The sequence below is a fragment of the Numida meleagris genome, chromosome 22, assembly GCF_002078875.1.
Source record: "Numida meleagris isolate 19003 breed g44 Domestic line chromosome 22, NumMel1.0, whole genome shotgun sequence".
Lineage (NCBI taxonomy): Eukaryota > Metazoa > Chordata > Aves > Galliformes > Numididae > Numida > Numida meleagris.
This window is the reverse complement of record NC_034430.1, coordinates 5,788,038-5,808,175: the sequence shown is the minus strand read 5'-3', so window position 1 is coordinate 5,808,175 and position 20,138 is coordinate 5,788,038. Positions and strand designations below refer to the sequence as shown.

The 20,138-nt window shown below is 56.0% G+C and overlaps 5 protein-coding genes across 11 annotated transcripts; 3 read left to right on the top strand and 2 right to left on the bottom strand.

Moving 5' to 3' along the window:
• Positions 81-4,508, top strand: FUCA1 (fucosidase, alpha-L- 1, tissue). Of its 2 annotated transcripts, XM_021375298.1 has the most exons (8): positions 82-455; positions 849-983; positions 1,193-1,330; positions 2,002-2,107; positions 2,413-2,613; positions 2,824-3,014; positions 3,489-3,588; positions 4,266-4,508. In XM_021375298.1, the coding sequence occupies exons 1-8, from the start codon at positions 112-114 to the stop codon at positions 4,404-4,406; spliced, it is 1,356 nt and encodes a 451-aa protein (XP_021230973.1). In that variant the 5' UTR covers positions 82-111; the 3' UTR covers positions 4,407-4,508. The 2 variants fall into 2 exon arrangements, with proteins under 2 accessions (XP_021230974.1, XP_021230973.1); XM_021375299.1 differs by lacking the exons at positions 3,489-3,588; positions 4,266-4,508 and adding an exon at positions 3,323-3,474 and having other exon boundaries at positions 81-455.
• On the top strand, positions 5,069-8,594 carry HMGCL (3-hydroxymethyl-3-methylglutaryl-CoA lyase). Its single transcript, XM_021375303.1, has 9 exons — positions 5,069-5,172; positions 5,253-5,327; positions 5,441-5,548; positions 5,901-5,996; positions 6,351-6,499; positions 7,103-7,166; positions 7,460-7,648; positions 7,770-7,895; positions 8,103-8,594. The coding sequence occupies exons 1-9, from the start codon at positions 5,122-5,124 to the stop codon at positions 8,202-8,204; spliced, it is 960 nt and encodes a 319-aa protein (XP_021230978.1). The 5' UTR covers positions 5,069-5,121; the 3' UTR covers positions 8,205-8,594.
• On the top strand, positions 8,730-11,589 carry GALE (UDP-galactose-4-epimerase). 3 transcript variants are annotated; one of them, XM_021375301.1, is made up of 11 exons: positions 8,730-8,864; positions 8,962-9,084; positions 9,155-9,270; positions 9,366-9,479; positions 9,578-9,754; positions 9,835-9,966; positions 10,049-10,115; positions 10,193-10,278; positions 10,367-10,444; positions 10,568-10,682; positions 10,759-11,589. In XM_021375301.1, the coding sequence occupies exons 2-11, from the start codon at positions 8,964-8,966 to the stop codon at positions 10,812-10,814; spliced, it is 1,062 nt and encodes a 353-aa protein (XP_021230976.1). In that variant the 5' UTR covers positions 8,730-8,864; positions 8,962-8,963; the 3' UTR covers positions 10,815-11,589. The 3 variants fall into 3 exon arrangements, with proteins under 3 accessions (XP_021230976.1, XP_021230975.1, XP_021230977.1); XM_021375300.1 differs by having other exon boundaries at positions 8,746-9,084; XM_021375302.1 differs by having other exon boundaries at positions 8,747-9,084; positions 9,853-9,966.
• Positions 11,684-18,205, bottom strand: LYPLA2 (lysophospholipase II). 4 transcript variants are annotated; one of them, XM_021375311.1, is made up of 10 exons: positions 18,057-18,205; positions 16,322-16,425; positions 15,911-15,942; positions 15,268-15,333; positions 15,074-15,121; positions 14,841-14,911; positions 14,513-14,586; positions 14,256-14,357; positions 13,983-14,159; positions 11,684-13,865 (listed from the first exon to the last, which is right to left on the bottom strand). In XM_021375311.1, the coding sequence occupies exons 2-10, from the start codon at positions 16,397-16,399 to the stop codon at positions 13,815-13,817; spliced, it is 699 nt and encodes a 232-aa protein (XP_021230986.1). In that variant the 5' UTR covers positions 16,400-16,425; positions 18,057-18,205; the 3' UTR covers positions 11,684-13,814. The 4 variants fall into 4 exon arrangements, with proteins under 4 accessions (XP_021230986.1, XP_021230989.1, XP_021230988.1 ...); XM_021375314.1 differs by lacking the exon at positions 18,057-18,205 and adding an exon at positions 17,953-18,051; XM_021375313.1 differs by lacking the exon at positions 18,057-18,205 and adding an exon at positions 17,640-17,946.
• PITHD1 (PITH domain containing 1) lies at positions 18,361-20,035 on the bottom strand. Its single transcript, XM_021375315.1, has 6 exons — positions 19,790-20,035; positions 19,676-19,719; positions 19,517-19,594; positions 19,071-19,175; positions 18,810-18,918; positions 18,361-18,642 (listed from the first exon to the last, which is right to left on the bottom strand). The coding sequence occupies exons 1-6, from the start codon at positions 19,970-19,972 to the stop codon at positions 18,541-18,543; spliced, it is 621 nt and encodes a 206-aa protein (XP_021230990.1). The 5' UTR covers positions 19,973-20,035; the 3' UTR covers positions 18,361-18,540.

Below are 20,138 nucleotides of genomic sequence, written 5' to 3'. Positions count from 1 at the left end.
CCAACAGGCTCTGGGTTGCGATGGTGGGAGCCTTTGCCTCGGTAGCAATGGCGGCGGCTGCGCCTTTGCCTCGGTAGCCATGGAGGTGACTGTGTGACGTCAGGCGGCAGCATGGCGGCGGGCAGGCTGCTGTGGCTGGCGGCTGTGCTGGGACCAGGGCTCGCCATGCCACGCTACCGCCCAGACTGGGCCAGCCTGGATGCGCGTCCCCTGCCTGCCTGGTTCGACCAGGTGAAGGTGGGAGTGTTCGTGCACTGGGGCGTGTTCTCTGTCCCAGCCTGGGGCTCCGAGTGGTTCTGGTGGCACTGGCAGGGTGAGCACCGTGCCGACTATGAGCACTTCATGCAGCAGCGGTACCCGCCCGCCACCTCCTACGCAGACTTCGCACCCCATTTCACCGCCCACGACTTCCAGCCCCGTGAGTGGGCCCGGCTCTTCCAGCGGGCCGGTGCCAGGTCAGTGCCCAGCACCAGCCAGGTGGCACCAGTAGCTGTGGTACCTGAGGGGATGGGGCCATGTCTGGGGGTCCATGAGGGGGTGAGGCCATTTCTGGGGATCTTTCAGGGGCTTGAGGCCCTGACAGGTCATGCCTAGTGTGCCAAGGAGATGGCTGCTCTTACTGCTTCCCAAGTCTAAGTTGTTCATCTTTTCCAGCATTAAAACTCATTTAAAAACTTTACTATTCATGTCATCTCTTTCAAATTTTAAGGATAATGAAAAGAGCTTCTAACGAGGACTCTTCATGACACGGTTACTCAGTCCCTTGCTTTCATAGGTTTGGATTTGTCAATGAGGATTAGGGATAATTCGGTTCCTTTGTCACCCTGATCCAGAACCTTTTCCCTCAGGTACGTGGTACTGACCACAAAGCACCATGAAGGCTTCACCAACTGGGGTTCGCCTGTGTCCTGGAACTGGAATTCTTTGGACACGGGGCCTCACCGTGACCTTGTGGGAGAGCTGGGACAGGCGCTCAGAGAGAAGTATGGCTACACTTTGCTGCTTTGTCATCTTCATGCGCTGAATTCTTTTGGCTGCTCTTGGCAAACAGCAGAAAATTATGATTTTGATATGAAAACAGTGCTTGCAAAGTCATGAAACTGTGAAATAATAATGCCAGTAATCTAATCTGCACTGATTCTCAATACCTGCTGCTGGCCTAACTCTTTCCTTTGTGTTTTCTGTCCTGCAGCAACATAAAATATGGATTATATCATTCTTTATTAGAGTGGTTTAACCCTCTCTATCTGTCTGACAAAGAAAGTGGCTTCAAGACCCAGAACTTTGTTTTAAAGAAGACAATGCCAGAACTCTATGATCTTGTCTTAAAGTAAGAGCTGCAACCAGTCAGGATGCAACAACAATTCTTGGCTTCCATACTATTGAGAAAGATGCAAACTAGATGCAGAGAATAGAGGTGACAAATGCTAATTTTTGCCAAAGGAAATCTGTTTACTTAGCAGTAATGATTTGAGGCAATTAGAAAAGGGGTTCACATTTCCCTTGTCAGTAATCTAACTTGTACAGTAATGTAGGGGCAAATCTTGCATGCAAGAGGAATGCCCTTTAATACTGCTTTCTCAGAGCACCTCTGAAAGTGAAGCAAGCTGTTTAGTAAAGTAGAAGAGCAATTTCACTGTGAATCTACACCCCTCCTTTGATTCTCCAGTTGACCAAATTACCAGGCTTGGACGCATGCTGCTCACAGTAGCCATTGTCGCAGGTAAAGAATGTGCTTTATAATTGCCTTTGAGATGCAATCTTCTGTATTTGGAAGAACTGCATCCTGTACTTTGAGCGATGATAATCGCTCTTTGCTGCTACAAGAAACTCACTTGCAGCTTTTTCTGAAGCAGGAAGTGGTAGCATGAACCTCCTAGTAATGTCAGGTGATGGGAAGTGAAAGTGGACTCCAGAGACAAGAAACACAGGACTGTGAAGTGCTTCTTTTGGAACAGGAGCAGATAAGTCATTCTGAAATAATGTTAATGTCTCTGTCAGGTATAAACCAGATTTGATTTGGTCAGATGGAGACTGGGAAGCTCCGGACTCGTACTGGAATTCTACCTCCTTCCTTGCCTGGCTGTATAACGACAGTCCTGTCAAGGTACAACCTTCGGCTGTCCCTCACAGCCTGCAGCATTGTATAGGTGTGGAAGGTCTGGCAGTGGTGAGACATGAATGCGATCAAATGAGTAACCTTCCTGGCAGGTGCCAAACTTGTTTTATTCTTTCACCAGAATTAAAAAGCCCACACTGTGCTTTTAAGAGAAGCCTCTGGGATTCAAATCCCAGGGGATAAGTACTTGGCCTCCTAACTTAGATGTCTCAGGTAACTTAGGATGGAGGGATGTAAGGTGAAAAAGTCTCAGACAAAACCTTCTCCTTTCTGAGCTATGACTCTTCTTCTAGGATACTGTTGTTGTGAACGATCGTTGGTGTAATAACTGCTCCTGCCATCATGGAGGCTTCTACAACTGTGCTGACAAATACAAGCCAGGGACCCTGCTAGCTCACAAGTGGGAGATGTGCTCCTCCATTGACAAGCTCTCCTGGGGCTATCGAAGCAACATGCACATTGATGAGTTAATGGATGTAGCCAGTATCATCGAGGTAAGAAACTGGAATTCAGATTAACAGGTGTGGGGGTTAACCAAGAATTAGAGATTTCCCTCATTGTGCTACTTGGAGAAAGAGCTGGCATGCACTCCACACAGGCAGGTGGAGCTAAAGGAGCATTTCATGAGGACAAAGCACTCCTCAGGTTCCTTTGTTGTCAGAAGTGAAGAAAATTCATTTGTTACCTTCATTTGTCTGTCACAGGAACTCGTGCAAACTGTGAGCTTTGGAGGCAACTACCTTCTCAATGTGGGACCTACAAAAGAGGGAGTGATTGTTCCCATCTTCCAGGAAAGGCTTCTGGCTCTCGGGAGGTGGCTGGACACTAATGGGGAGGCAATTTATGAGTCAAAGCCATGGAGAGTACAGATGGAGAACAGCACAGACACCGTCTGGTAAGGACTGTGTTGCTCAGTACCATCCTGCAGCTTTGGGACGTTATATAATAGTACTGCTCACTACTACCCAACTGTTGTACTTGCTGAGAAAAGCACAGTGAGTGAATCAAGAGCCAGAAATGCTAAGAACAGAGCTGTTAGTTTTGAGTATGCCCAAATGTGTTCAGTCTAGAAACGCAGAGCAATGACAAGAACAGCACATGGCAGCTCATCTGATGCACTGATCACAGTCTGAGGCAAGAGCTGATGACATTTGCTTCTAGGCAGCATGCGTGGACTTTGTTTCTTTGTTTGGATTTTATTAGCCAGTGCTTACTGATGGGTCCAAAGTGAGAGATTTTGGAATGAGGGGAAAGTAGGTGACCCCTGTGGAGTGGCAGTAGGTAAGCCGGTGTTCTCATGCTGCCAGGTCGGACCATGGTTGGCTCTCTCTTGTGGGCTCTTCACCTCGCTAAACTCTTCCTGCCTTAGGTACACTTCCAAAGGAGCAGTTGTCTATGCCATCTTTCTGACCTGGCCTCAGAACAGTGTGTTGCAGCTGTCCGCACCCACTCCATCTCCAGCCACACAAGTAAGGAACTTGAAGGAAAAAGACCTAATGCACTTTGAGAACCCACCTTGGGCACATGTGGGCTGAGAAGGCCCAGCTTGACTTCTACTGGAGAGAACATGAAGTTGTTATCCCTCACTGATTGGTATGGGGTGCTTTCACCCTGACCCTTGCAGCACCCCCTGTTATTCTTCAAGTTTGATCTCACTATTCAACATGGAACAATGGATAGGGTGAGTTAATCTCCTATAGAATAGGTATGAACATTTATCCCTGCAACAGTTTTGCTCCTATTGACACAGAGGGGTAAAGTAAATAACAAGTCTCACACACAGAAGGGATCACTGATATTACATCTCCAATTCAGATGAGGTACACTGACTTGCTGGTTGTAAATGTAATTGTGACGCAAATGCTACCATGCCCTTTGCTCTAAACAAACACAGGTAAAGCCTTCTCAGATGCTTTTTTTTTTTTTTTTTAAGCCACCCAAAACCCAAGACACTACAGTCAAATGTTTGGCCCAAAAATATACCTTATGTTATCATTTGTGCACTCTGAGTGGTGGGTGCAAAAGTACAGGGCTGCCTCTAATGTGTGGGAAGTGCTGCACAGAGACTGAAACATGGTTTGGTGTCCTGCAATGTTCAAAGTGCCCACCTGAGCTGTAACTGAGTGTCCCTGTGCCCTTTTTGCAGGTGACGATGTTGGGTTTTGCGGGGACTCTGCAGTGGCAGCAGCCTCTCGGTGTAGGACTGCTCGTGACTTTGCCCTATATGCCTCCGTCTCCTGCACCCATGCAGCCAGGTTGGGCTGTTCGGCTGGAGGGTGTGAAGTGACAGCCGCGAGGTGAAAGCAGCTGACCTCCACCTGTCTTTTCAATTGAATCCCAGATGACTTCCTCATTCACTGTTAAATAAATTGTTTTCCTCAAGACAAAATTTCTAACCATTCTGTCAGACATCACCAGGCCTTGCTGCCAGCCCAGCAGAGTTCCACCAGGAAAATGGGATTTTGGTCTAAATCTGAGCCCCTGCCCCGCTGCTGGGGCTGGGGGTGAGGCTGGGCACAGGGCTGGGGGTAGCTGGCACGGGGCTGCCCATCACGTCCAGCCACCGTGTCAGCCCTCGCGGTGCTCCGCGTCCCGGTGGGGGCGGATACGCTCGGAGGTCTGCGGCGGCGTCTGCCCATTCGCGGGCGGCGGCACGGCCCGCGCTGACGGCCCTGGCACGGAGGGCCCCCCGGTGACGCGGCGCGGGGCGGCCCAAGGCAAACACGGGCTGTTTGCTCAGCAGCGCCGAGCACGGGGCGCGGCTATAAGAGGCGGCGCTCGGCGGGGCGCATCCCGAACACATCCTGAACGCAACCCAGGAGCATCCACAGGCACACTTAGCGCGCCGCCCGCACAATGCCCCGGTTCGCAGCAGGACCGCTGTCACGCGACACGACCCAGTACCAGGTGCAGGCGCGCTTTGGTACCGTTCTTACGTGACTGAAAAGCTCCGCCCCCTCTGAATCACGTGGCGGCGCTGTCACGTGAGGGGGCGGACAGTCATGGCGGCGGCGCGGACGTTTCTGCCGCGCTGGGCCGCGTCGTTGCGGCCGGTGAGCGGCGCCGGGCCAGGGCGGGACGGTTTCTTCCGATTCGGTCCGGTCCCTCATGCTGTACCTCTGTCTGCCCCCAGGTCAGCACCGCGGCCTTCCCGCAGAGAGTGAAGGTGGTGGAGGTGGGGCCGCGCGACGGTCTGCAGAACGAGAAGGTACCGCCGGGGCGGGGGCGAAGAGCGCTCTGTGCAACGCGCGGGCACGGCCGTGTTTCCTTGGTTCGTGCAGCGGCTCAGGTCTCAGCCCTGCTCTCCTCCCCTCTCCTCAGAATGTGGTGCCGACATCGGTGAAGATCCGCCTGATCGACATGTTGTCGGAGACGGGGCTGCCGGTCATCGAGGCCACCAGCTTCGTGTCCCCGCGATGGGTGCCTCAGGTCAGCGTTGATGTGGGGTGGCAGCAGTGCACGGTCAGGAGTACCCAGCTGATGTCAGACCGAGTGGCAGGGCCCAGGTCCCTCTTGCAGTGCCTCATACAGGCACCTGCAATGCCCAGGGGCTTGCCTTCGCACCCGAGGAGCACACACAGCTCAGGGACATAGCTCAGGTGCACACAGCTGTGGTGGGCTGGAGATCTGCAGTGCACCTTAGGGACCAGTTCCCCTGATTTCCTGAGTATTTCCACTCCTCTTCATAAAAAGTGATTAAAAAAAAAATGTGTTATAAAATGTGAAGTGGATGAGTAAATGTGTTGTCACCCTCAGAAATATTTCCCCGTTTCCCTTGCAGATGGCTGACCATGCTGAAGTCATGCAAGGAATCAATAAGTTGCCCGGTGTGAGTTACCCGGTGCTGACCCCCAACTTGAAAGGATTCCAGGCAGCGGTAAGGGGTCACGGAGTTTCAGTGCTGGTGCTCTCGGGGCTGCCCAGGGAGGGACACTTCAGATGTGGTTGGGGTGGGAAACACATCTCCAGCTCTGACAGGCAGCGGCTTCATGTCAGAGCTCCTCTACAAAGGGATCGTTCTGCTGGGGAACCCTGTTGCTTGTGGTAGAGATATGTTTTATCCATATGTTTTATTAAAAATCATTTTTTAAAATTCAAATTTATTTTAATTAAGTCATCCAGGGGAAAACTATGGGGAAAAAATAAAATGAGAGCATTGCAGTCTTGATCATGCTTGTCATTTCCCTTGCAAGAGAAGTCATCTCACTTAGTTAATGCTTTCTGTTGGCAGGTGGCAGCAGGGGCCAAAGAAGTGTCCATCTTTGGAGCAGCATCTGAGCTCTTCACTAAGAAGAACATTAACTGCTCCATAGAGGAGAGTCTGGAGAGATTCAGTGAAGTGATGAGTGCAGCAAGGGCAGCCAGCATCCCTGTCCGTGGGTAAGGAGCGCCTGCTGTGAGCTTAACACCAAGCAGCTCGGGGGTGATGTGACTGCTCGAGGTTATCTCTTTGGAGTCCGATCCGTGCAGCACTGGGGAGGGGAACTGCTTTTAGTCTTCCCTTTTTGGGGAGGAGTGCCTCTGTCTGGATGAGTGCAAACAAATGTGAGCTTTGTGCATGGGGAACATTAATTTGGAAATAACAGCATTATAATACAGTTTCAGGTGTTCACTTGGTGCACTCTGGACAGCTCATGACAGTTTACACTCTTCCCCTCATTTGTTCATTCCATCTTCAGCTTTACCAAATAATCTGAAATAATACTGGCTTTTTGGCAGACTCTGCGCATTGACATGCTTAGATCTAAAACTCTCCTGGTCTGGCGTACTTGCCTTATCCAATTTTTCATTTTTATGAAAGAAGTAATTGTAGAGTAACTAATTATGTTGGGTTTGTTCACTGGAATGCGTGCTGACTTTTAAAATAGAAAATGAATTTTTCTGTTGCACAGTGAATACGAAATGCTGCACAAGCTCTGACCAATTTGCCTTGTATAATCTCACTTCAGCTCTCTTGTTAAAGGTTTGCTTTTTTAACTATAGATATGTTTCATGCGTCCTTGGATGTCCCTATGAAGGGAAGATTTCTGCAGCTAAAGTTGCAGAGGTGAGTTTATAAACAGAATTTCCGGGAGGTTTTTGACTCCCTTTGGACCCTGAGGGCTGGAGAACGCATTGAATCATTTAACCAAAGACTGGGGGAAAAGACAGAGGGAGGTTGCAGCTGTCTAGGCTGCCTAGCTGACATGGAAGGGGACATCAGGCAGGTGGATGTTTTCAGAGAAGAGTCTCCTGGCTGCTGTCCCCAGGAAGCATGCTCTGGTTCCTTTGTACTGCTGTATCCAGCTCTGAGGAGGGCCATGACAAAGCTGCCTTCTCAGTGTCTTGGCTTTTGGGCAGGTCTCAAAGAAGATGTACTCGATGGGATGCTATGAGATCTCCCTTGGTGACACCATTGGCATCGGGACCCCAGGGAGCATGAAGGAGATGCTGGCAGCGGTCATGAAGGAGGTGCCAGTGGGGGCTCTTGCTGTTCACTGCCATGATACCTATGGGCAAGCCCTTGCCAACATCTTGGTGGCACTTCAGGTAGTATTCTTGCTTTGCCGCAGAGCACACTTCCTTGATTTTTTTCTACATTGTTTTGTGAACCATAGGTTTTAGGAGCCTTTTATTTAATGGGAATTTACTGAGAATGGTATTTTTGCAGTTGGGTGTGAGTGTGGTTGATGCTTCTGTCGCTGGCCTTGGAGGCTGCCCTTATGCCCAGGGAGCATCGGGAAATGTTGCTACAGAGGACCTGGTGTACATGCTGAACGGCCTGGGCATCCACACGGTAAGTGCAAGCGGCTTGAGCGCTGGCTCCAGGCTGCAGTGGAGCTTTGGGACCTGGCGCAGAGAGCCTTAGTGTAGAGGAGGGCACTGTGGGCCTTGTGCAGCTCTTGCAGCTCCCTGGCCCCGCTGCTCTGTATTATGCTGTGCTGTGCTCCTGGGGCAGTGTTGTGGCAATGGTGCTGACCCTGTTCCATCTGTGTCCTGAAAGGGTGTGGACCTGCAGAAGCTGATGGACACCGGCACCTTTATTTGCAGCGCTCTGAACAGAAGAACCAATTCCAAAGTGTCCCAGGCCACGTGCAGACTGTGATGTACTGAAAGGAGTTTGGTCATGGGTCAAGGACTGTGTAGCTGTAGGGCCAGCCCTGCACCCTCCATGGTGCTGCCTTTGGGGCTCCTCCTGGGCCTGGAGTGGGAGAGGAAGTGCATAATCCGATGGAATCTCTGAAGAAATGAAAAATGGGAATATTTTCCTGAGCCCTGGGAGGAGAGGGAGGAGAGGAGGCAGCTGTGGGGCTGCGGGTGGTGGGCTCAGCACCAGTGCTGCTGTTGTGATTTGGGTACCAGGAGGAGCCATTGGCATTCTCCGTGGTGCTCGGCACTGTGAGAACCTTCAGTATCTGTTGTAAGATACTTCTAACTACTCGGAGAAATAGGCACATTGTTTAATCTAAACTAATAAAGATGTTTAATGACTCGAGACCACGGCCGTGCTCGTGCTGTTCTGCTCGCGGTGCTGTGCGGCCTCCCGCCGCTAGGGGGTGCTGTGCACCCCGCTGCTCCTGGCCGCGCCTTGCCGCGCGCCCCGCCAATGGCCGCAGACTCTCAGGCGGAAGCTCTCTCCCCCAGCGCCCCGTTTCCGGCCTGGCTGACACGTCCGCAGGAGGCGCGGCACGCGTGGCAGAGTGGGGGAGGAGGCCCCGCCCGGCCTGGCCTTAAAGGCGGGGCGGATTTTGGCAGAGGGTGAAGGGTGGGTGGCAGGACCGAGTTCCGAGAGCGTCCCGTACCGCGTGGGTCGGTGGTGATCTGTCCGGAGCTTGCCGGGCTCAGCCCCCTTTCCCTCGCAGCCATGGCGGAGCGCATCCTGGTGACCGGCGGCGCGGGGTATATCGGCAGTCACTGCGTGCTGCAGCTGGCCGAGGCGGGCTACGAGCCCGTGGTCATCGACAACCTCCGCAACGCCGCCAGAGGTAGGCACGACCCTGCCGGCTCCGGTCCCCCCGATGCGGAGCCCTCGGACCCACCACCCCTTCCCCCCAGGACCCGGCGCGCTCCCCGAGAGCCTGCGGCGCGTGCAGCTTATCGCGCGGACGCCCATCGCCTTCCAGGAGCTCGACATCACGGACGGGGCCGCGCTGCGGGAGCTCTTCAGCATGGTGCGGCCACTGTCCAGCCCCGCTCCCCCTGGGCATTGAATACCCCTGGGCGAGGACCGCGCTGCTATAGCCCTAACGCGTCTATTCTCCCGCAGCACCGCTTCTCGGCCGTGATACACTTCGCGGGGTTGAAGGCGGTGGGTGAGTCTGTGCGGCGGCCACTGGAGTACTACGATGTGAACCTCACCGGCACCATTCGGCTGCTGGAGGTGAGTGTGAATGGGAGTGGGGCTGCGGCACAGGCGGTGCAGTGGGGCACGGTGTGGCTCCGTGTGGTGGGCTCTGCAGTGCTGCTCCCCACTCCCAGGCCATGGAAGCGCACGGTGTGAGGAACATCGTGTTCAGCAGCTCCGCCACTGTCTATGGTGACCCACAGTACCTGCCCCTAGATGAAAAGCACCCAGTTGGGGGCTGCACTAACCCCTATGGCAAATCTAAATACTTCATCGAGGAGATGATCCAGGACCTCTGCAAAGCAGAGAAGGTAAGGCGCTGCCGGGGGTGCAGGGCTGGGAGCGATGGCGTTACGCTACAGTGTGCTGGAGTTGGGGCCAGCGCCACCAGATTTCCGACTCTCCCCAGGGCTGGAACGCCGTTCTCCTGCGCTATTTTAATCCCATTGGTGCTCATGAGTCTGGAATGATTGGAGAGGACCCTCAGGGCATCCCCAACAACCTCATGCCCTACGTGGCACAGGTACTGCCCAGCGGGAGCTGCAGGTTCGCAGTGCTGTGTGTGGCAGAGGCTGAGCACATTATGTATCTGTTCCTCTGTACAGGTGGCAGTGGGGCGCCAGGAATTCCTGAGTGTGTTTGGGAGCGACTACAAGACGGTAGATGGGACGGGTGCGTTACTGCGGATGGGTGGTGTGGAGCTGTCCCGTGGCTCAGGAGAGCTTTGTGCTCACAATCTGTCCCCACAGGTGTTAGGGATTACATCCATGTTGTAGATTTGGCCAAGGGACACATCGCTGCTTTGAAGAAGCTCAAAGAGAACTGTGGTTGCAAGGTACGAGAGGGGCTTAGAGGAATAAAGGGTGCCTGGCCCTCCTGCCCTTGCAGCAGGAGCTGATGTACATCCCTTGTCCTCCTCACAGATCTACAATCTGGGCACCGGCACAGGCTACTCTGTCCTGCAGATGGTCCAGGCCATGGAGAAAGCCTCAGGGAGGGAGGTAGGTGCTGAGTCAGTGACTCCTGCAGTGCTCCCTGCCTGCTTGGGCAGCCCCCATGCCTGTGTTGGTGCCCTCTGCAGAACCCTGGCATTCTTGAGCCCCACAATGCTGCTCTCCCTGCAGATCAAGTACAAGATCACGGACCGGCGGCAGGGAGATGTGGCTGCCTGCTATGCTAACCCAGAGCTTGCTGAGCGTGAGCTGGGCTGGAAAGCTGCCTTTGGCCTGGACAAGATGTGTAAGAGCACCCCCCCCCCTCCAGTGCACCATGCCCACCTCCCAACCCCTCCCTCACTGCCTCTCTCCCTGTGCAGGTGAGGACCTGTGGCGGTGGCAGCTGCAGAATCCCACGGGATACAGCAAGAACTGAGCCCAGGCCTGAAGGCTCATTCCGCGGTCCTCGGATCAGGGCCTGCTCCCCACCTGCCTCAGTGCTTCCTCATCCTCACCCCACCGGATCCTCTGCATCTCACAGAGCTGAGCCAGGGCCCAGCCTCAGTACACAGGGCACTAAATCACCTCACAGAAAGGTCTGGGAGTTGGCACAGGAGGGTGCATGAGGATGCATACTGCAGCTGGGTCTGCATCCAGTGCTCAGATATGCGGTCTTGGGTGCCTAAACTGCAGAGGAAATTGCTCATTCCCTACAGCCCCAGCCCTGGGCCCCAGGAGGAGGCCTGGGCAAGGAACTGTTTACCCACACCTCCTGCATGGTCCTAGGCCTTCCTCTCTTCCCCAACAGGACCACAGCCTGAGGCCCGCAGGGACCAGCCCCTGATGGCTGCCAGGGTCTCCCCTCCCTCCCCCTCCTCTCAGGTGGCTTTAGAGACCAAGTCTTGCCTGTTGTGTGCTGCTGCATGGCTGGAGGAGCCCCAGCCTGCGGCCATGAGGGCTCCGGTGTCTGTTTCTGCTTCCACAGTGCCTGTGCAGCTGCTTCTGTAATCATGTTTCTAAAGGTTGCTCAGGAGCAAGCTCTGCTTGGCTGTCACACACTGATCCTATTTATTACTGGCAGCAATACTGACTCCCTTAGGAAATGGTGACTCAGCTAGCCCAGTTTGCTGTCATGTAGATTAATAACTTATGTTACTAAATTATGAATAGAGCTTTTGATTCGTTTCTAAATAAATTTTCTTACTTTCTAAGTAGCAGCTCTGTTCTATGCCTGCTGCACCTAGACAGAGCTGCTGGAGTGGTGCTGATGGAGTGTGAATGACAAACACTGCCAGCTCAGCTGGGAGAGGTTTATGATTTATTTAACCTTGTATCTGACTCTGTGGACCACACACACAAAGAGACCCCAGACAAGGAAGACAAAATAGAGAGGGAGGAAGAAGGAAAAAAAAAACCAAAAAACTATATGGAGGAATGGAAAGAAGCCATTCTTCCTCCCTGGATCCTCAGCACGGCCCTAGCCCCAGCTCAGCGCGTGCGGCTCCCCAGGAGCGAGCAGGATTGCGCTACAGAGGATCGTGCCCGAGGACAGCCATGGGTCCCCAGCCCCTGCTGGCCCCACCATGCACCCAGTTCCAGTTCACAGCTGAGCTTGGGCTGCCCACCCCCAGCCTCACACCCCTCCTCTTGCCCAGAGCACGGGGGCAGGCTGCAGCAGCTTTAAACACGCCAAGCAGAAGAAACAGCAGGACTTAACCCCAAGCACGGGGAAGAGCTGGGCTCCCCAGCATCAGCAGTGTGTTTGCTGGTTTAAGACTTCCTAAAGGAAATAAACAGAAAGCTCAACACAACCCAAAAAACCAAGGATGAGTCTGACAGACCCAACTCTCCAGAAAGTGGGTTATTGCTTTGCACATCCCCAGGGCTGGAACAAGGTTCTCTCTGCCACACACAGCCCATGAGCACAGCTGCAGGCACTGAGCAGGGCTGTGCAGGGCAAGAGTAGAACAGAGAAGGGACCCACAGAGACAGCACACATGGGAAGGAGCCGCAGTCCGTGGCCCAGACAGGTTGGTTTCTTTTTTTTTTTTTTAAAGAAGAGATTGACAGCTCCAGCCTAGAGGGCCCAGCAGTGCTGCGGGCTCAGCCCAGGGAGGGGAGGTGAGGAGAAGGGCAGCACTCCTCAACAGCCTGTGCCCGCAGCCTTGCAGGAGGGGAGAGAGTGGCAGGAGCCCACCTGTGGCAGGTGGAGGAGGTGACTGGGGCCCAGGGAGCAGCTCTGGGCTGTGCCCTTCCAGGCCAGGGAGAGGCACAGCCTCAGCTGCAGACAGCTGTGTGAGGGGCATGGTGCTGGTCATGGCCAGCCTGCGATTGTACACTGAAAGGCCAACATGGCCTCCACCCTTCACCCAGACGCAGGGCAGCCATACTGCCCCATAGGACTGGGCACAGCAGCTCCCAGGCATCGGATGCTGGTGAGATGATGACTGGGAGCCAACCTGCTGCCTCCAGCCACACCAGCCAGGGCCAGGATGCCTCATCCCACTCTCCACCTCTCTGAGCCAGCCTGGGTCCAAATGGAAGGAGAAGTAGCAGCAAGAGAGACATTAAGGACCTGGCCATCACAGGGTAGGCTTTGTGGCAGAGGCGCTAAGCAGCCAGCTGTAAACAGCAGCACCTGGATGCAGAGCTGGGCTGACGGAGGGTGAGACCCCTGTGGGCACCCATCCAGGGCTGAGGAGGAGATTGTAAAAGCAAAGACAGGACGAGGAGGAAGGAGGTGATTATCTGGAGGAGGACAGAGCTGCTGCGAGCCCAAGGGGAGTGTGCGTGTGTGACAGGGCAAGGGCCAGAGCCCCACGCACAGAGGTGTGGGAGCTGCACAACCGCTGCTCTGCCAGCCCCTGGGGTTGGGGCAGCCTTTGGCAGTACCAACCCAGAGCAGAGCCTCTCCCTGGGCCTTGAGGCATTTGCAGGAGAGTCCCGGGTTCCTGAGCTCTGATTGAAAACCCGTGAGTCGCCTGAGTGGAGGCTGAGAGCAGCCGTGAGGCCCTGTCCTGTGCCCACTCCACTCCTCCCGCTGCACCAGGCATGTCCCACCCCTAACACTGTTACAAAAGAAACAAATAACAAAAACAACTGGCCTGCACCATGACAGCCTCACACACTGCACTGCCTGAATGGGAAATTGAGGGGATGGTGATCCCCACAGAAACCGCTCAGAGTGAGAGGAGAGAAAAGGCCACTCGAAGACTCGCCTTAGAGCGCTCTGACCTCAGCTCTGAGAGCAGCGGGGGGCAGGGCACCCCCGGCAGAGAGGAGGCGGTGCAAGGAGATGGGAAGAGGTGGGGGCCAGCCTGTGGTGGGAGGCAAGGGTGGGTGCCATGGCTTCCGTTTGCAGCGGACGGGTCACAGGGGAAAGATTGGCAGCTGCGACCTCGGCATCCTTCCCTGCGACAGTCTCGACTGGCTCTGCTTAGATCCGGGGCAGCAGCTTCTCAATGAACTCCTTCACTGCCATCATCTCCTGAGAGAGAGCAGAGCCCATCGCACCAGGGCTGCTCAAGGGCTGTGCACAAGCTGATCCCAAAGGTGTGGCCAGCCTGTGACAGCCCCTTCCCCTCCCTCTGCCCAAGGCACTCACCTGAGGACAGGAATTGTGCATCACGCCAGGATAGGTTTTGAACTGGACCTTGGCAGGGGTGACAACAGATTTTAGCTTCTCAGCAGTGAGGGCCCCGAAGCGGACAGGGATCATAGGATCCATCTCCCCATGACACTGCAGGATGGCAATGTCCTTGTTCACACCGTTACTCGCTGCCTGCAACAAAGAAGAAGCATTTAAGGGTGCCCAGAGAGAAGATCCCCCAAAAGCAGGTGCTTTACAGATGTGCAGGGTGGCAGCAGGGCAGGGTACCTGTGGGAAGGCCTTGTGCAGTGGGAGCCAGCAGCTGAGCGCCACAATGCCAGCCAGCTGGTGCTGGCAGGTGAGAGCCGTGTACAGTGACAAGGCACCGCCCTGCAGTGAGGAGGAAGGTGTTAGTGCCACGTGTCCCACACAGCCCCAGCACCCGGACCCTTCCTGGCCACCAATGTTCCCCATCTTTAGGAAGGAAAGAGGGGGCCCAAGCCCTCTGTCTCCTCTGCCCCACAGCCCCATGCAGCTCAGCTCACCTGTGAGAAGCCTCCCAGGATGATACGGTTGGGTGGGATTCCGTTCTTCATCTCATGCTCGATAATTGCTTTAACTGGAAAACGACACAGAAATGGGTCAGTAAGAGTGGGGGAGTTGACCAGCATTGCTCAAGGCCTGGGGTGCACACAGTACACAGGGAGAGGCAGCCACTAGAGGTCCCACAGACTGAATGAGTTTGGCTGCAGCCAGGAAAAAGTGGGCTGGAACCACAGGGCAGCAGAAAGGAAGAAGTGGAAACAAGACACCCGCCCCGGAGAGGGAGAGGCACCCAGGAGCTTAGCACTTCCCCTCTCCGAAGCCTCTTACTGCTCTCTGCAGCTTTCTTGATCCCGGCTTCATCCTCAGGTGCATCTGGAGTCAAGCCCATCAGGTCAAACCTGGGAGAAGCAGCAGAGTCAACCCCAAACCTCAGCCAGCACCCAGCATGCACAGAGAAGGGAGTTGGGTGCTCTTCCCCAATCATTCTCACTCCCCAAAATACCCCTCAAAGGGTCCCACCCACTTTGGAAGACCCCAACTCTGCCACCCAAAGCACTGACCACGAAGGCATGACCATCTTCATGTTGAGGGTTACTGGGATCCGGGGTCTGCAGAGAAAATAATTTGGGTGTTTCAGAGAAACAAGTGGCAGAAGGGGAGCGGGGGCCCGCGGCTGCAGGATGTCTTTACCAAAGGACCGTGGCAGGCTGGGGCATCCACCCAGCCCTCCCAGGGCCCTTGACCAATCACTTACGCATGAGGGCAAATGTACTTCACATAGGGGAGGCGGATGGAGGAGAGAGCTTCAGCCCAGCTGTGCCTGGGGAGCGAGGAGAATAGAGGAGCCTGAGCACTTGGAGGATGCTGGTGAAGATGAGAGACTTCCCCTCAAGGAAACTCAGCTTTGATGCTCCTACCCCCTGGCCTCAACAGCCCCAACCCGCATGAATCTCCAGCAAGGCAAAGGCAGCACGTAGAGCTCATTAACTGGAGGCAGTAGAGCTGCCATCAGCAAGCAAGGGGGCAGAACCTCCTGCGCAGGGAGCAGTCTTTTGTTGCTGCTGTATCTCACACAGTCCTCTAAGGCAGCCTTGCTTATTAGAGATGCACTCACTCAGATACTCCCAGCCCTCCCAAGGATGGGAAAAAGTATGGTGCTTGTCTGCTTGTCTTAAAGCAGAAAAGTCAAACACATAGGGGATAGGGGACATCATAAATATTCAACCTGAAGCACAGACAGCCACTGGCCAGAGATTCCCTACTCGAGTAGCACGAACTCAGCTGCTGTGGCTGAGATCAAAGCCCCAAACACATCCCTGAGATGTCCCATGCAAAGCAGAAAATGGCCAGGCCCACATCCAGCCACATAGAGCAAAGCCACCTCCAGCAATACTCACCCCGTGTCTCCAAGGCCATGTAAAAAAATGACCTGTTAAGTTAAGCAGAAAAACAAAAGAATTAGCTGGTGTGATGACTGCATACCAGGAGAGAGGCAGGGACATGTGGGGACGTGGCAAAAGGCCATTTAGTCACTAAGTGGCAGAGAATCAAACAGGCAGAAATTAACTGATGCTAATGACATGCCTTTGAAGCTCTGAGTATTACGGATGGGTGGAACAGGCACGCCATCACCATAATTGCTGTGCCACAGGGCCCTGGGTGCCATCTTCCCCAGCCCAAGCCACCAAAAATCCCATGAAACTCATCTTCACTGCTCCCCATCTAAGAGCAGAGCAGCCCCAGAGCCAGGAGGACCAGAGAACAGAGGGGTGAGGTAGGAGGGGTCCCCACCAACGCAGGCCCCTTACCGCAGCAGTCTCCCGCTCTGCCCCCGAGACAGTCACTGCATCAGCAAGGAGGGGGACAGACATGTTGTTACCGCACATACACTGAGAGACTCAGACACTGGTACCTGTGAGGGACAAAGGTGAGGCAAGAAAATTACTCTAAGCCAGCAAATGCTGCCCACATCGCAGTTCTGGAGGCACGCGGGGGCCGTGCGATTGGGGACACATGCCTGGGGCATTGAGAACATTAAAATTAGCTCAGTGACACCTCATAGCCAAAGCTATTCCAGTGACAGCAGCTACATGGGCAGAACGCAGCCTCAGCATCTCCGCTGCTAGTGAAGGCGAGGAGGAGCCTGACCCACATCTGCAGCGGTGGGGAAGCAGGAAGCACCAGAGCTGGCACACAGCAATTTTTATGGGTGTTGATGGCTCTTTAAGAGCTTCAGCCCTTTATGGAGCCATCCAGGGATGAGCCAGGCTGTAGGCCCCCAGACCTGGGGGCAGCAGAGACCCCTCATGCTGTCTGCACAATTCACGCAAACTGCCCTGCTTCACGCAATGGGGACAACTCTCACCTCTGGCAGCAGCACTACCCATGCTCAGCACTAATTAGATGAGAGTGCGTTGGAAGCATCATCTCCCAGCTCCCACCAGGAACACAATCAGACCGCAGTGTACCCTGTCTGGGCTAGGACCTGCTTGGTCTGTCTCACTGAGCACTCCTCAGCTGATTCCCAGCTCGAACAAAAACACTCGGAGCTCGCAGATGCACGCCTACGCGCTGCTGTGTGTACTCTAGGGTCAAAACAACAAGCAGAAAAGCAGCACCTGCCAAAATCCAGCAAATCTAGCAGCCACAGCCACAAATAACAGCAGCTCCCCCACAGCCTTGCGCACCTTCTTGTCATAGCACAGCCAACACGAGGCAAGAGGAGCTGAAACTCCATCAGATGGATAGGCTGAAATGTGCTGCCTACAGCAAATAGCACCACAGCGCGGCTGGGTTGGAAGGGGCCTTAAGGATTGGCCCCTCCACTCCGCGTCGTGGGCTGGCAGCCCCCACCAGCTCAGGCTGCCAAGGGCCCACACGGCCCATCCCGGAGCTCAGTCTCTGCCATCCCCACAGGGGTTTGGGGTGAAGAAAGTACTCCAGGTGCTGCCCACAGCGCTGCATCCCGCAGCGCGAACCTCCATCCCCCCACGAGGGGACATCTGCGTGTTCCCATCCGCCCCCACACGAACACCGTGACCCACGGGACCGAAACGTGAGCAAGACCCCCCACCCCAAACCGGGCCCAGCCCACCACAATCAGACGAGGCCACGACCGCCCCCTACCCGCCCCTGGACCTGCCGGCAGCGCAGCTCGGGGTCACTCCGCTCCGACGGAAGTGGCAGCGGCGCCGCGAGGCCCTTAATCACCATCGCTTAATGATGGGCCGCGGCCCCGCCGCTCACGCAGGCGCAAAGCGAGGTCAGCAACGGGGAACAGGGCCTGCGGGACCCCTCCCGCGGCTCCGGCACGGACACGGCTCTCCGTGCAAATCGGGCGTCTGTGGACTGGCTAAAGGCTGTGCCGAGCGGAGCGCCCCGAGCCCAGGCACGGAGCGACGCCCCACGCGGCCCGCGGGCTGCTCAGAGCCCGCCCCACCTCACGGCACAACTGCCCGGAACCGTCTCCCCCCCGTGTCCCGGTGTCCTTGGTACGATCTGCCCTCCCCGGTGATCCAGTCCCGTCCCGGCCCCGCCCCGCACCTCCGGTCGGGCCCTCTGCGCGCTGCTCCCGGCCCCGCCGCGCTCCACCGGAACTTCCGTCCGCGGGGTGGCGGCCGGGGCAGCGCGGCGGAAGTGACGCTCTGCCCTGGGTAGGCCATCTTGGCTGCGCCTCGCCCAAACAGGAAGTGGCCTGGGCGGCCACAGGGGACAGCGCCGGAAGTCCCGGCCAAGCGCCGCCACTTCCCATTACTGCTGCGGGCCCAGCGGCCCCTGGCTCCTGCGCACGCACAGGGAGACTGCAGCGCCCCGCCGCCCCCTCGAGCCCCGCTGAGGCCACGGCGGCTGCTCTGAACTCCGAAACTTTATTGGCAGTGAGAAGGGCACAGCAGCTCAGCAGCAGGGCCTGGGCATTCACCACTGGCGTTCCACCCCCGCACGCCAGGACACGGTCGCAGCCCACGGGGCCTCGACACCGTCTCCATCCGTGTCCATCCCTGGCCCCAAGCACAGAGCAGAGTCACAGTCAAGAGATGCAGTGGCTCTGCGGGGTGACCTGCTGCAGACGGTGGTCAGCAGGGTTGGGCGATGCTTCGTAGTTGCAGATGGTGACCTTGTGGCGGTGCGCCTGAGTGGGGATGGACACGTCAGTGGCATTTGCATTCCTTCCTGCTCCCCACCTTACAGATCTATCTCAACCCTTCCCACCCCTTCCCGAGATCCAGAGTTCAGCTTAAGCCCCGATTAAAGTTCTTTGTGCACCAGCAATGCATTTCTGCTTGTCTTGGCTCTCACCTCCGTCCATTCTCCTTTCAGGCCAATGTAAAATATCTTCGTTGTCTCTGCTCCAAAGTTCTTTGGGAAATACATGGAGAGGTCATGAACATTGGAGAAGCGAGCAATTCTGGAAGAAAACAGACCGACAGCAGAGCCTGCACATATCAGGCATGGAGCGAACAGCTGAGGTTGCAGATGCAGCTTTTCCCCTCCCTGCAGTGTGCATCTGTCACCACCAGCAGCCAGCCATGGGCAGCACTGCATGGGCCAGGTCCGTACTTGGTGGGGTACTCGAGCTCGCCCACGGGGTCAGGGTTGAGGCTGAACATCTGCTCTGGCTCCCGGGCGGCATCATCAAAGGACATCTGGGGAATGTTCTTGAACCTAGGAACAGAGAGAGAAAACCGAGAAACTAATTAAAGCGCGGAGTCACTAATGGGCCTCCTTCCCGTGCATTAGTGCTTCCTAGATTCCCCTCAGCAATACAGCAGTGCTTTGCCTTCTGTAGCAGAAATTACCGGCACCACCACAAACCTGAGCACCAGGAGCAGGCTGGGCTCAGCGCAGCCCACAGCTATGGCATGAGCAGCCATGTTCACTCCCATACAAGCTCCAGCTTCTTCCTCCTCGTGGCTCCGGGCTGCTGCCCGGTAACCAGGTACTGCATTGACCCATAGCTAAAGAGCAGCACAGTGCAGCCCTGCAATATTACATGCTTCACTCACAGCCGCAGCTCGGAGGGGTGTGAGCCATCGTCCTCCCCCATCACGATGACGGCCTTCAGCTTCACGCTGCCTGTGAACCTGCTGGGAGCACAGCACAGCGGTGACAGCAGAGCACAGCGGCCTCACACCGCCCGTCGCCCACCCGGGCCGCGCACTCACGGGATGTTGAAGAGCAGTTCCGCGTCCTCATCGCTCTCCACGAACTGCAGGCAGAGGAGCGGTTCAGGGCGGGCCCGGCCCCACCGGCACTGCCCACAGCCCCCGGTACCGCACCTGCTCGCGGTCGCCGCGCTCCTCCCAGGCACGGAAGACTCGGGCGCCGCTGCCCTCGCGCCGCTCGTTGAGGCACTGCAACCGCCCGCGGTCGATGCGCAGGTGTAGGCCCCAGGCCGCGCCCCGCTCCCCGCCGTCCGCTCCGCAGCACCGGCAGCGCCCGGGCCCGTGCCCCTCCGCCATGCCCGCAAAGCCACGCCCACCCACAAAACCACCGCCCACTGCGGTCCCACCCACTCGCAAACCACGCCCCCCGCAGGTTCCGTTCACGCGTCAGTCACGCCCACTCGGGGACCACGCCCCGTCCACAAGCCCCGCCCAACTCGCGTCCTGGGGGTGGAGTCGCGCA

Coding starts and splice junctions, on each gene's coding strand:
- FUCA1 (XM_021375298.1), top strand. CDS start 112: ATGGCGGCGGGCAGGCTGCTGTGGCTGGCGGCTGTGCTGGGACCAGGG. Junction 456..848: donor TTCCAGCGGGCCGGTGCCAG/GTCAGTGCCCAG, acceptor CTTTTCCCTCAG/GTACGTGGTACTGACCACAA. Junction 2,614..2,823: donor ATGTAGCCAGTATCATCGAG/GTAAGAAACTGG, acceptor TGTCTGTCACAG/GAACTCGTGCAAACTGTGAG.
- HMGCL (XM_021375303.1), top strand. CDS start 5,122: ATGGCGGCGGCGCGGACGTTTCTGCCGCGCTGGGCCGCGTCGTTGCGG. Junction 5,328..5,440: donor ACGGTCTGCAGAACGAGAAG/GTACCGCCGGGG, acceptor CCCTCTCCTCAG/AATGTGGTGCCGACATCGGT. Junction 6,500..7,102: donor GCCAGCATCCCTGTCCGTGG/GTAAGGAGCGCC, acceptor TTTTAACTATAG/ATATGTTTCATGCGTCCTTG.
- GALE (XM_021375301.1), top strand. CDS start 8,964: ATGGCGGAGCGCATCCTGGTGACCGGCGGCGCGGGGTATATCGGCAGT. Junction 9,085..9,154: donor CCTCCGCAACGCCGCCAGAG/GTAGGCACGACC, acceptor CCTTCCCCCCAG/GACCCGGCGCGCTCCCCGAG. Junction 9,755..9,834: donor ACCTCTGCAAAGCAGAGAAG/GTAAGGCGCTGC, acceptor CAGCGCCACCAG/ATTTCCGACTCTCCCCAGGG.
- LYPLA2 (XM_021375311.1), bottom strand. CDS start 16,399: ATGTGCGGTAACAACATGTCTGTCCCCCTCCTTGCTGATGCAGTGACT. Junction 15,943..16,321: donor CAGAGCGGGAGACTGCTGCG/GTAAGGGGCCTG, acceptor TTAACTTAACAG/GTCATTTTTTTACATGGCCT. Junction 14,912..15,073: donor AAGATGGTCATGCCTTCGTG/GTCAGTGCTTTG, acceptor TGCTTCTCCCAG/GTTTGACCTGATGGGCTTGA.
- PITHD1 (XM_021375315.1), bottom strand. CDS start 19,972: ATGGCGGAGGGGCACGGGCCCGGGCGCTGCCGGTGCTGCGGAGCGGAC. Junction 19,595..19,675: donor GAACTGCTCTTCAACATCCC/GTGAGTGCGCGG, acceptor TGCTCCCAGCAG/GTTCACAGGCAGCGTGAAGC. Junction 18,919..19,070: donor GAGCTCGAGTACCCCACCAA/GTACGGACCTGG, acceptor GTTTTCTTCCAG/AATTGCTCGCTTCTCCAATG.